Consider the following 14,748-nt stretch of genomic DNA (forward strand, 5'->3'; position numbering starts at 1 on the left):
TCCAATAGAAGGGTTATTTTCTTACAGGATAATCTGCAACTCACACCAATATTTCAATTTCAAATTATGTATAGTCACTTATTAGCTACTTATGATTCTTTGACAATATTTGTCTTTTTTCTAATGTTTGAAGTCTATGTCTGCATTGCTCTTTTGTACAGGATGTTCAGTATGGTGATATTGACCAAATGGAACATCATTTGGACTTCACATATGATAAAGCTAGCTTTGCTGGTCTGCCTGAGTACATTAAGGAACTGAAAAATGATGGAATACATTATGTCATCATTTTGGTAAATTTTTTTTGAAGATCAAACATAAAATATTTAAATTCATATTTTCTAAGTGTTTCTAAATTAAAATTAATTTAGCAAAAAAGTTTCCCAGCATTAATGTATTTTTGAGGAACAGAATTTTATATAATACATAATGATAAATGTCATATTTTATTAAAGGATGATTATAAGCAAGTTTTCTATTCAGTGACACAAAAATGTTATCAACAAGTGATGAAGGAATTCAGTAACAATTTTTAAAACTAAAGTGTTCTTTGTTTTTTAAAAAATTAAATTATGTTTAGAAAGAAAAATACATTTTTCACAGATCATGCTGTCAGGATTTGAAGATTTGGCCATAAAAGTCCCAAACAAGGAATAATATAGTTATTGAATAAATGCAGTGAACTTAGGTTGAAAGAATCTGTTCTTCATGTTGGGATACAACATTCTTTTTCATTTAATACATTTATAATATAAAAAGAAAAGTCATCTCCATAACTATTTCTGGGAGCATGAATGTTATTAAAAGTTGGTTCATAATGAAATGTATTTTATAAAATATTTTTTTTCTTTCTGTTATCTTAATGTAATGATAAAAATGTCACTATGTGTTATAATTCCTATATGACTTAATGGTGCTAGAGGTTTAAAGACAGAGTTTCCCCCCACCGCCCCCCAAAAAATAAAATAAAGACAGAGTTTTTTAAGAATGCCTTATTATAAATTAAAAAATATATGTTTATTATCCAACTGAGATCATTTTAAAAAACTGTATAAAGAAAAATATTTAAACATAAATATGATATTAAAATGTTTAGGAAGAAAACCAGACTTGGAGTATAAACTGAGTCATTTTTCCCCTTGATTCATTTTAAGACTTGACTTTTTAAGAGGGTCACAGGGAATTTGCCCCAACTACACTGCTTCATTTTGTGGAAGAGAATCTTTTGCTGCCTTAAAATTAAGTGGCATAACCAGGCTTCTTGCAGCTCTTGTTGAGAGTAGAATCCAAATTTCTCAATTTCCCCATCCAGGGTTTTTTTTGTTTGTTTGTTTTACAGTTTCACTGCCTCATCTCATCTTGTATGAAAAGCAACAAACAAAAACTAGAAAAGGTTATTTGCCAAAGTAGCATGGATATTAGATTTATCTACTTATATAACTTTTCAAGTAAATTAGAGATTTAATTAGAAGTAACTGATTACATTGTTAAATTTACATTGCTTGGGTCCACATTTTGCAGCACTAAAAATCAATGGAAATATTTGTAACCATACTTAATAGCTGGAAACATTTTAATGTGTGCGATATAAAACACACTGTTTATGTGAATGTTAGATATTCTTATTTCAAAAACTTTTGGAAAGTTTATATTTAAATGTCAATTATCAGACTATTACCAATTACAGTGTTCTTGGGAATTCGTAGGATCCCTTTGTGACAAAAGATGAACCACTAGGTACTTATAAGCCCTATGAACTTGGAGAGGATTTGGGAATTTGGATCAATAACTCTGATGGATTCACACCAGCTATTGGCAAGGTAAACACCTTGAAGAACAATAGATATAAACCTCCTTCTGTATTGAGTATTTGATAAACATTTGTAATTCATATGACATTGGTGAACTGGTATCACTTGAGTTCAGTTCAAAAAAATTATGTGCAGCTTCTCGAGCTACATATTTAGAGCATTGGCCTGGATAACATGACTTTTTAAGAAATTATTTAACCCCCATAGAACTGGTGAGAAATTCAAAGGATATACTAATATACAGTGTAACATCCTGAAAAGGCACATTTTAATAAGTATGACAAAATTATAGATAATGTTGATTGTCATTATATTGAAAAATTAAGTTTATGTAGGTTGAGAAATGACACATCAGGTATTTCTTAAGTGAAAGGAAGTTCCTTAATTTTTTCTTTTACACAGTGCAAATATCTTTAATGCTTTTGCTGATGATCAAAGTAGTACAAGATTATAAAAAAATGTAATACCGACTTGCAGAAAGTAGAAAATACCACTCCTTTTCCAAAAATATAAATTTTATCATTTTAGTATACATTCTTCTAGATTTTTAAATACATGTAACAATATTTTTACATAAATGGGAAATACAGCTTATAGCATTTAAAGCTTTTTTGAAAAACTATAACAATACGATATATATATATGCATGTCTATGTGTATATATATATGTATATATATATATATATATATATATATCCATGTTAATACATGTAAAACTATCTCATCTTTTCAAATAGTTATGTGTTATTCCACTGTTCTCATGTAAGGAAATTAGTTTAACAAATTTCTAATGATGAACATTTTTTTGTTTCTAGTATCTTAATATTATAAGCAATGCTGCAATAAACATGTTAATACATAGTGTTATATGTTCTTGTCTCATGTTTATATAAGTTTTTTAAATATAATTATTACACGTAAAATTTGCACCGGAATTTGAAGTGACTTAACATCTATACAACATTGAGTCTTCCCATCCACAAACATCTTATATCTCTCAAATTTATGTCTTCTTTTGAACATTTCGTAAACATTCTATAGTTGTCATTATATTATTTTTATGGCTCTTATTGACATGATGTATATTTTAAAGTTTTCTGGCTGTTTATAAGTGTAATTTTTATATTTTCTAATCCCTATATTTGTATTGATACAGATTTATGTGTGGAAAGAAATAGCTAAAATATAAAAGAAAATAAAAAATATGATTTTACACACAATTTCATAGATGAAGAGCATTAGACAGGGACATGAGATTCTATTCCCATTCTACTGGGACTTGTTATGTATTTCTACTATGTACTTGGTTAAGCTCTTTAATTTCACTGATTCTCAATTTTTATTTGCATGACTCAAAATGCAAAACAAGGCCCAACTATAGAGATTTCTATACCATATTGGCTGACTTGCATTTAGTTTGACTTACTTATTTATTGTAGGCCTGGCCTCCAGGAGATTCAGTGTATCCAGACTACACCAACCCCCAAACAGCAGAATGGTTGACTCAGATGTGTATTGAGTATAAGAACACCATTGATTTTGATGGGATCTGGATTGTAAGTCTGTATTTATTATTTAAAAATTTTTCCCCTGGTAAAAAAAGTAAAATGTTCATCTACTTGTCTTTTTTTTTCAGTTTTACAGGAAGCTGGAGAAAGTAAAGTCAAAACAAAACAAAACAAAACAAAACAAAACAAAACAGATTCCTTCCTGTTTCATGGTAGTCTCTGCTTTACCTTCTCTAATATACCCCTGTAGAGAACCACTTTCTCCAAAAATGGCATTATCTCTGGCATATTTATCCCTGCTTTATCTTACTCTGGATAAGGCTGGTTTATGCATTTGTTATTGTTTGTACCTACTCTGTGCAAGGCAATGGGAGGCAGCAGTTGGGGAGATAGGCTGACAAGCAAGCTATTGTGTGGCCATGACAGAGCAAGCACTGAATACAGTGGATACACAGATGAAAGGCATTAAACTCAGGTCATCTGAACTCAAGTCTGAGGAAGTCCAGATTTTCCAATACAGGTTATGGTTACAATAAAGACTGGCCAAAGAATAGGAGTTGGCTTAATGAATCAGGATGTGGGTGTGGGTGGAAGTGTTTCAGGTAGTAGGAATAGCATGTGCAGGAGTGCAGAAGAAAAAGGTGGTGCTGATCTAGCACTATTGGGACCATCATAAGTTGCTTGCTTAATAGGCCTCATTCTGCCAGAGAGACACTTGCAAGTAGAATTGTGTGACCAGAAGATTGAGCAAAGGCTAGACAACTACTACTCAACACAAGAGCATTTTTCTCTACATGCAGCGTAATTCATTGTTTCTGTGCGTTTGCTCATGCTCTCCTTCCTGTCTTTTCTCATTTCTACATGTTCAAATTCTATGAACTGATCAATGTGCAGCCTCTATCTCAACTTCTCCGGGAAGTTTCCACTGGCACTCTTACTTGAAGTAATTCTTTCTTTCTCTTATTTCAACAAATGCCTATTTAGAGTACTTACTCTATGTCAAGAGGCATCGAGGATATATTTATAAAAATTCTTGCTTCATGAAGTTGACATTTTCATGGAAGATACAATAAACAAGATAAATATGTAAATATATAGTATGTTGAATAATAGTAACTATAAGAGAGAAAAATTAATCAGAGAAGTAGGTGTTTTAGTCAATTCAGGCTGCTTAGTCCATTCAGACTGAGTAGATTATAAACAACGAAATTTATTTCTCACAGTTATGGAGGTCAGGAGTCTGGCATCGGGGTGCCAGTGCTGCAGGGTGGGGGCTGTCTTCCAGGTCGCAGACTTTTTGTTGTCTCCTCACATGGTGGAAGAGGCCAGGGACTTCTGTGAGCTCTCTTTTATAAGATCACTAATCCTATTCTGGAAGCCTTCACCCTCATTACCTATAATGCTCTCCCAAAGGCCCCTCCTTTTAGTAGTATCACTTTTGCTTGTTTGGATTTCAACATGTGAATTTTGGGGGGAAACAAACATTCAGACCATAGCAGTGGGGTAGGAAATTTGGGAACTTAAAAAGTATTTGGAATTTAAATACAGTGGTCAGGGAAAGTGATAATTGATAACAAAGACTAGCACCCCAGCCCTCGGGATATCTAAGGGAAGAACATTCTAGCAAAATAATAGCTCGCACAAAAGCCCTGAAGCACGACATGCCTCCTGGCATTTTCCAGGAACAGCAAGGAAACTAGAGCATGGTAATTTACCATAGTAATCACTGTGGCTAGAGCATAATAATTAGGGTACAAGCAGAGAGGAAAAAGATCAGAGGGATGTTGAGGCAGTATCACAAATGGTATCATGGGCCGTTTATAAGGTCTATGGCTTTTACTCTGAGTGAGATGGAAGACCACTGGATGGTTTTGAGTGGAGGTTTTCAAAGGATCATTCTAGTTGCTACATTGAGAATAGACTACAGCAAGGCAAAGAGCAGTGTGAAAGCAGAGATGAATCTAGGCTTTATGGAGCTTTATAAAATTTGGGCAGTTCTCTTTAAACAAGATAGATAGATAGATAGATAGATAGATAGATAGATAGATAGATATACACACACATATAAAATTACAAATAGAATTTTAGGAAGAAAGGTATGAAGATGTCAGGCAAAAAAGGGACTTTGAAATTTAAGTTCCTTTAACTTCCAAATAAATATGCCTCTGGGCCCATGCGGAAGAGAGAGACCAGCTAAGAAGCTATGGTCCAGGCAAGAGACAATGGTGGTGTAGAATGGATAGTGGCACTACAGTGAATGACACGTGGTCAGAGTACGCATATATTTTTAAGATAGAGGTGTCGGGATTGGTTGACAGATTAGATGTGAGCTACAAGAAAAAAATCAGAATCATTTGTGTCCACAACCATTGGAAGATTGGAATTACCATTCATAATATAAAAATGGTGGTATCTATTTTCTGTTTTATGACATTTACATATTTGTGGAACTATTGCTAGTCTGCTAGTATATACTTGTTGAGACCAGGGACATTACCTTGTTTATGCCTCACAGAGCTCCAAGGTTACCATTGCACACATTTACTCGAAATATATCTGTCGAATGAATGAATGATCTTGATGTGCTCTGTTTCCCCGAAGGAAAGTAAGAAAACTGTGCCCATTATTACTCATTGAATTTCTATTTTTATGTAAGAATATGAATGAACCAGCCAATTTCCTAAATGGCCAGCAGTCAGGATGTGAAGAGAATAATCTAAACTACCCACCTTATGTGCCTGGTAAGTACACAAAAAGTGCCAAATGATTTTGAAATATTTTTAGATCTCATGGGAAAAAGTCTCTCTAATGCCATCAGTTTGTCTTAGGAAAGTATATGTTTTCTTTCATAGCTCACCAATCTAGAAATAATCCAGAAAACTTAGAACATGTGTGTGTACCTACTGTAATGCTTAAGTGGTAAGACCTTGGAATGTTTGTGAGTTGTGTCTTCACTTGTCTAGGAGAGATCCAAAGGTTCCCTTTCTTGGCTGTCTTAATAAGGAAGCAGGGAGCTGGATTTGTTGGTGTGAGGTCACGGCTGACTCCTAAATGACTGTTTTTTCTTTTGGCTACAAGGTCTTTTCAACTTATAATTCCACAGTTTTTGTTATTTTTGTAATTAATCATGCACAATCTAAAATGCTGTGAAGATTTAATTGAGAAATACAAATTTTTAGTCACACTGAAAGGCTTATCCTTGACCGTAGACTTCTACTTTGAGTGAAAATAGCACTTTATTTACATTTCCATTGAAATCGCAGCTATTTGCAAGTGCAGTGAGTGATTCAGTTCCCAGTGAAAACAGAGATCAAAGTGAAAAGCAAAACTGAAATAAAATCCACTTCTGAGACCTGGTGGACCCTAAAGTTTCACTCACTTTCCTTGAATCCATGAGATACTGACCTCTGTCCATACATGTTACTTGCTAGTCAGAAAAATGGTATGCAAAAGTTACTCATGTCTCTCACTGTTTTGTGAAATATCTAAATGAATATATCAAGTAGGCAGCAAAATGTATGAAATCTGTTGAGAAACGATATGGGCCTGAGGTTAGAAAACTGGTAATTATATGCATAAAAAATGGTATTTAAATCTACAAGGTTTATGAGTCAATATATTGAGAGCGACAAAGTATAAAAAAAAGAACTTGACAAATAGGCCCTCCAACGCTGAGTCCTGAGTAGACCCATGCCCCAAAATTTAAGCTTTGGATAGAAATAAAAATTTAGCTAAGAAAACCAAATGCAAGCAATTGGATAGGGACGAGGAAAGGTGGGTAGGAAGGATGCCTTGTGTCCCAACGGAGGAGACTAAGAAACCATAAAAACAGATGGCATGGCCAATTCTGTCAGATGCTGTTAAAAAGTCAAACAAGTTGAGTGCAGAACATGTCCAGAGTTCATCAATATGGAGATCGGCAATACCAACAATATTAGTTTCAGTGGAATAATGGGAATGAATATCATCAAACTAAACTCAGTCAAAGCGTGAAAGTGAGATGAGGAAGTAGAGACAGAGCTGTAAACAGACCTTGGCAGGTTTGTCTCTGAAAAGGAGTGAAAAGGAGTAGATAAATGGGTCTGTAGCTGAGAAGAATGTGAATAGAAGGGGATGTTGTTTTATTGTCTTTGTTTTTAAAGAAATGAGAGACACTAGTGTGTGTTTATTTCATGTCAGGATTGAGCCAGTAGACTGGACAAAATGGCTAAGGCAAAAGAAAGTAGAGGTAATTCAAGGATTGAAGTCGCTGAGAGACCAGATTAACATTAATTATGAAGGGATGGAGCATGAAATGAACGGGAACACCTGACTGTTGCTGGAGGAAGAAGAACCTGCATACAGATGCACACAGATGTATGGGTTAGCTGGTGGGAGGCTGAAGGTCTTTCAGTTAGAAGAGCTATTTTAAAGAAGTAGAAGTGATGAGAAAAATGGGATTGAATTTGGGGAGTAGTAAGTTTGAAGAGAGAGAAGTTATACCATAGTCACATCAGAGAGTGGCAAAGTGACTTTCTGCTGGAAGCATGGTGGGATTTCCAGGCAGTATTCAGAATTCATTTGTGATTTGCATTCTTGAAGCTAAGGATGAAGAATAAAGAGAAGTAAAAGGCCAGGTAGTCAGTGGAATTACAATAATTCCAGCAGCAAGATGCTTGTGTCCCATCCTGCATTGTGATGTGGAAGCGCAAGGCCAGGAAGGCATCTCACTTGAGGACATGCAGTGACACTTGGAATGTCACACTGGCTCCAAATCCTAGCTCAATCCCCTTTCAGGCCTGTGAACCTTCTTCTGACTATAAAATGAGGCTATGAATTCAAAATTTGCAAGTTAAAGATTTAAAACATTTTATACAAAGCAAGTGAGTGACATACAATAGGCGTACAAAAAATAGCTACTATTGTATCTATTACAAACAATTTGGGAGGATTTAAATTTAACTCCAAAAGTTTTGCCAAATACTACAAATAAGCAATTAACATAGGGGGTGATTATTATAACACTTTTCCATCATCTTCGTTGCTCCAGAGTGAGAAGCCAGAATTAGCTGAGATAGTCCTTATTTTTAGCCTAACTGGAATCATTTTTTCATGAACGATTGCCTAGTACTTAGCTACCTTATTCCTGGTTTATAATCTTTTAAGGAACAAGTGTATTACTGTGTGGAACTGAAAAGGAAAAAGAGTATGAATCAGAGAAGAAAGAAACAGTTAGTACCAACTTGGAACATGAAAGAAAAAAACAAGACTAGTTAAGCTCTCAGAGGCAGTCATTCTAAAATAGGTTATTGTAAAAAGCATTGAATAAATCTGACTGTAGTCAAGGCGAGTGTTACCAAGATACTGAGTTTAAGACTTAAGTTTAATGTGGCATTAGATGAATATTCTTATTCTCTGTGCTATTTTTAACTAATATTAAATTTCTTGTTATCTCTTTTATAATTCAACGATCCAAGGTTTTACCATTTTGTGTAATCTCTTTGATTGGTAAACGTTTCTGATTGTATTAAGTTAAACTTTTGAGATAATTAGGAGTTACATTTAGGTTAGAGTAGAGAAGTCCCATAATTACCCACTACATTCCAGCGGGTAATTATCTACATTTGTTCCGTGTTTTCTTTGTGGCCAAGCAGGCTGGCTCTGCCAAGGTATAGTTAGTCCTTAAAATGTTCTCTCAGGAGTGAAAGAATATGATGAGGCTGCTGCCTTCATCTATAGGGGGTAAGAAAATTATCACACGACGTCTAGGTTCTCGTGTCATTGTTTTACATGTACTACAAATGGCTTTAACTTGAGCCGAGCTACGTATATAGTTAAATTTAAGCCGTAACTGATGGCCAAGGTAAGGTGATTTGGTTATAGTTTACATCTTGAAAAATAATTAAAAGTTTCATTAGATTTATTCTCAAATGCATAGATTGAGAAATTAAATGTCAAGAGGCTCTACATTTCTTTAGAAATATGTTCATGTCAAAATAAGAACAGGTTAGGAGAAAAGTTTATGATAGAAACAGAAATGCTTTAAATGGACATAATTCTCCCTCCCCACTCCCCTTTCCAGGGAGCCCAACTCCTTTTAGTATTTATGATCTTATGTATCTTCAGTATATCATAAAGACGGCTTTGAAATGATATTAAAGTTTCAATTTTGAAGGTCTAAAAGAGAGGCAAACAATTCAAGGCAGCAAAATCTGGATTAGAATTAGATTTTCTTGGGTATTACACTCCTTCTATCCTTGCTGCTATGTTGAAAGAAAAGCATTTAAAAGTCATGACAGCTGAAAATAATGATTCCAGGAGAAAAAGCCAAGAAACTACAGAAAAATAAGGGTAGGGCAACTCACAGAGTGGATTGCTACAAAAGAAGCCCATTAAAGAGTTGTACAAAAAGCTATCTCTGAGCAGACTTGTTTTAAGTCCAGCTCTTATGATATGTACTGGACATGTTTTGTGAGGTATGATTTGACCATAAGAATCTTTGAATCCATGTACAAAGAAGATAGGCAGATGAAGGGATTTTGGAATACTGGCACGCTTGATCACATTGTAGGAACATCTTCATGGCTTGTGCTCTCCCAGAAGCACCGCCGTTGGGGGCAAATCACCTGTAGCCAAACACTCCCTTTAAACCCTTCCACTGCAAAGGTCAGAGTGGGGTGGTTAAAAGACAGATGTTTGACAAGGTATAGCAACTCTTGCCTCAGTGCTGCATGAGCACTAAGGGCTACATGGCTTTCAGCATATAATACACCCTTTTTTCGTGGTCTTTTATCAGTCTTTCCTTTCCCACACTGTGGGTTTTTATACCCATACTACTTTGGAGAACTATTAAGAATATACACTCAGAAAGATCTTCGTATTTTAGGGCCTGTGTTCCAGTAGGATACTATTAGTGTGATTAAAATCACAAAGGATATGATTTAGTCATATATAATCAAATTTGTAATGAATTCACTTATTCTAGGAGTTTAACACAGTGAGAAAGTTTGGGAGTAGGGAATTGCTATGAAGAGCACGTGAATTTCAACTTCAAAAAAGTACAGCAGTTGGAGGGACTGGACATATACTAAGAAACAGTAAAATATAAGGCAATAGGATTAAGTACCAGAGGGAATAGTAAGTACATCCCTAAACATAGTATGTTTAGCAAACTATTTTAAAAGCAGTTGTACTGAATGCAGATATTTCTTTTCACTCGAGTGCTTTCCAACTCGGAGTGATGGCAACCATACATTACCTCTCAATTGTCCTAAAATCGGTACCGTACTCTTAGTAGGGATATTTAGAACTCTTGCATGTGGATTAGTTTTCTGTTGCTGCCATAACAAATTACCATAAATTTAGTGGCTGAAAATTTATTATTGTACAGTTCCGTGGGTTAGAAATCTGACGTAGGGTTCACTGGGTTAAAAATCAGGGTGTTGGCTAAGCTGCATTCCTTTCTGGAAGCCCTAAGGGAGAATCCCTTCACTGTTCCTTCCAGCTTCCAGATGCTTACCTACATTCTTTGGCTCATGGCCCCGTTCCTCCATCTTCAAAGTCAGCAATGTTGGACCTGGTCTCTAACTCTTATTTATCCTTCACATCTTTCTGAACACAGTTGGCAAAAGTCTCCCTTTTAAGGATCATATCATTAGATTGGACCCACCAGGATAATGTGGGCTAATCTTCCTATCTCAAGTTTCTTAATCTTAATTACATTTGCTAAGTTCCTTTTGACATATAGGTAACATATTCACAGATTCTGAGGGTCAGATTTTGGGCAATTTGGGGGGACCATTATTCTACCACTTCCTGACCCAATTTTTATTACTATCTAGTTTTCTTTTGCTAATATTTAGATTCAGTTGACATTTTCCTTACTTCAGTACCAAATTGTGCACAAACCTTTTCTCAATCAAATTATTATATTTCTTATACTCGATCATTTTCACAAAACCCCTTCTGAATTTTTTCCTGCTAAGCCTGATAACTTTCTTACTGATTAGACTCTCCGGATTTCATAATACTTCATCTTAATGTAAATCATGACTATACAGAAAGTATTTCATTACTTTATTTCCTTTCAAATCAATCAGATATGTTTCTCAGCCCCCATCTCTACCTTCCCAGGTGGAAAAATCTTTCTCGGTCATTACTAGAGCACACTTCTCTCTACTTTCAGTGTCGCGGAAAGATCCTAATGGTTTCAATCAGAGAAAAACTATTTGAGGAAGACCTTTTAGTTTTTGGCTTATGCTGAGATACAAGCCCAGTCACCCAAGCCCAGTCCGGTCCTTCTGTTGTCTCCCTACATGTGTGTGGGCCATCTTTGCAGAGCTCGGAAACTTTGGATTCCACAGATCCAAGATAGCCTTCTGGCGTGCTCCACATACCCATGTCCTTTCAAATGTCCTTCCTCTTCTCTAGGGTGCTGTTAGAGTATGGACCCAAAGCAGAGCACCCAATCTCTGTCCCTTTCTTTCCTAGAGCTTTTAAAGTTGGTGCTTCCTAATATGCAAACACCTCTTTCTCTTACCCCTTCATATACTTTCCTTAAAAAGAAAGGAAATACATATCTGGAGGCAAAACTTAAAAATAAATTTGTCTTCTGAGAACTACTGCCTTTTAGAAAGCCATCATATACATCTATTTAAATAGAGGAGACATCTTGAAACATCTTAAAACAAAGGGGAGAAAAATACTGCTAGAATGAAACGCTAGTTGATAACTCGATCAGTGACTCCTCCATGCTACACTTCACTTGATATGATAGGTCTCCATCATTCCAAAGCTGATCTTATTGTTCTTCACTTAGATGTGCACAGCAGCTTCATCCCAAGTTGCAAAAATACTTTGAGATTAAGCTCATTAATTTTAGGCTAAACAAATGAACATAGAGTCCTGGTAGGAAGATTGAGGTTAGACTTATAAGGTCTAAATGGTACAAGGAGAACATGTAAAATAGGAAATACTTTTATTTCATATGAAGTATTAATTATTAGTAATATTTATTAATTAAATATTAGTAAGAATGTTTGATAATATAATTAAAATATTAAGAATAATATAAAAGACCTATTATTTATACTAATTATCTCATTTAATTCTTACAACACACAATGAAAAAAGAATTACTATTAATTTAAAAATACCTCCATGTGTCACACAGTGTTCTAAGATTTAGTAGTGACCTTAGAACAATGAAATAAGGAAAAGGGTTTTTATAAAGCTTATTAAAAAATTAGCATTCACATCTTCCAGATGAAGGAACCAAGACTCAGAATAGCGAAGTGCCTTACTCAAAGTCATGGGGTTACAAAATGGGAGTGCGAGGATTTGAGCCCAGGCCTATCTGATTCCAGCTCTGGACTCTTTTACCACCATACTGCGCTGCTAATAGTGAAAATACACACATCAGTAAATTTCTGTCTCGAGATCTAAGCTGAGCAGTACTGTCACATAGCAAGAAAAGTTTAGGTTTGAAGTTGGTGCTAGAAACTGGGCTTTCGTCTTTGATTGGACTTTGTTTGACAGAATTCAGTACAAGCAGGCAGATAGGTACATACCACTGTGTCAGTCTTGCTCATTTCTACAATCTCTGTCAGTTCGAAAACCTCTTAAATTCACTGCACGTTACTCAATGCAGATTATAAAGCAGGACAAGAAAGGCAAATCCTTTTTGTACTGGTTTTGTTTTGTTTTTGTTTTTGTTTTTTTTTTGCATTACTGTAACTGTTAGTTTATATTTCATACAGTCCGAGGCATGGGGAAAAATAATTTTCATCCATAGCCAAACTTTTCTCTAAACTTAAAAATAAAATGATAAAGGTTACTACATTAAAAAAAAAAAAACTTTTGCAAGCACTTTGAAAAGTCTATCCTTAGAGAGTATATCTTTTAATAACCTTTCTGAGTTATTCTCCTACTTTTAAAATTGTAGACTTTATGCAGCAAATTTTTCTTTGCTAATCTTGTTTCAGCTATATAATCCAAATAAACATCTAAGATGGGTATTTTTTTTTGGTCAGTTGGTATGATATGACAAAAAATATATATTTTGGGGGGATATCTATAGAGTGCAAGGTACCGGTCTTGATTATTTATATCTATTTCACTTCTGTTATCAGTTACATGAGCTGAGTAAATTCTACAGATCTTTTGTACAACACAGAGCCTATAGTTAATACTGTTTATGCACTTAAAAATTTTTAAGATGATCAATTTCATGTTGTGTTCTTACTACCCCCAAAATTGTAATAATAAAAAGAAAAAAAGACATGAGGAAATTTTTGGAGGTGATGGGTGTATTTGACTGTGGTGATGATTTCATGGACATATGCATATGTCCAAAGTCATCCAACCATATACATTAAATATGTGCAGTTTTGTGTATATCAATTACACCTCAATAAAGCTGTTTTTTAAAAAAGAAACGAAGCAAAATAAAGCAAAACAAGACAAAACAGAAGAGGATGGGTTAATACTTCCTGTGAATAGCTTTTAGGAAACAAGAGTTAATCTCTAGTTCTCTATCTCAAAAAACTCAACTTTACTATGTTATTTGTTTCAACACTGAGTTAGCTTGGAGAGATGATTCCCTTTCTTTCTGGAAAACCCAAGTTTCTGCAATCGGTTGGTGAGACTTGCTCCCTTCTGCATATGTGCGAAGGCCAAGACTCTTAACGGCAGGTAGAGAATGTTAGTGGTACCCAGTATCTCCCCTAGTTAGTTATGGTAGTGCTCAAGTTTGCTTATATAATTGTAAAGAATTATCTGGAAGAAATTCATTATCTGGTTTGGCTTTTCCTCCTTATATTTAACCTGAGCTTTCTGTACTTTAAACCTATTTCCTCTTTAATTTTTTTGTAGAAATGAGAGATAATGTCCTAGTTGTGCTCTGTGTGAGAATTCTTTATACTCTTGCTGAAGGATATTTTGATCTCTGTTATGCACAGTACAAGATGCTATACACCCACCATCCATTCTTTCTGTCCAAGGGCCTAGGCATACTAACCTAAAACACAACTGTCCCTAAGAAGCTTACAGTCTAATGAAGGTGACCAACATGTAAGCATAAAGTCAAATATAATTGGAGACTTCTAGATGACGATGTCAAAATGAAGCCACACCCAAAATTTCAGATATTAACAAAGAAGGGGGGAAATGTAAAAACCGAAATTTTGTTCACAGAATTCAAAAAATAAGAGAATTTAGTCTTATACTATTACTTTTGAAAGTGACAGAGAATGTCCTAGTCGAAATACCCTAGCAAACAGAGCCTAAAAGTAAAACTTATCTGGTGAAGGTGGGTTTGTTTGGTTGGTTGGTTTGTTGGTTTTTTGTTTGTTTGTTTGTTTGTTTTTGTTTTGTTTTTTGAGAGTGAGAGAGGCAAGGGGAAGGAGAAGGGAAGCAATTCCAAAGTAGAAAGGGTTAGAAAAAATCAAAAT

At 34.9% G+C, this 14,748-nt stretch overlaps 1 protein-coding gene across 8 annotated transcripts in view; it reads left to right on the forward strand.

The window, feature by feature from the left end:
• Positions 1-14,748, forward strand: part of LOC107514213 (maltase-glucoamylase, intestinal) — a 177,340-nt gene that overhangs the window by 145,075 nt on the left and 17,517 nt on the right. For all 8 annotated transcript variants that reach the window (XM_016151710.2, XM_036236620.1, XM_036236622.1 and 5 more), the window contains 4 exons: positions 162-293; positions 1,707-1,820; positions 3,251-3,367; positions 5,976-6,060. In XM_016151710.2, the coding sequence (XP_016007196.1) occupies positions 162-293; positions 1,707-1,820; positions 3,251-3,367; positions 5,976-6,060 (448 nt within the window). The remainder of the gene's footprint in view (positions 1-161; positions 294-1,706; positions 1,821-3,250; positions 3,368-5,975; positions 6,061-14,748) is intronic.

The sequence above is a fragment of the Rousettus aegyptiacus genome, unplaced genomic scaffold (assembly GCF_014176215.1).
Source record: "Rousettus aegyptiacus isolate mRouAeg1 unplaced genomic scaffold, mRouAeg1.p scaffold_m13_p_2, whole genome shotgun sequence".
Taxonomy (NCBI): Eukaryota; Metazoa; Chordata; class Mammalia; order Chiroptera; family Pteropodidae; genus Rousettus; species Rousettus aegyptiacus.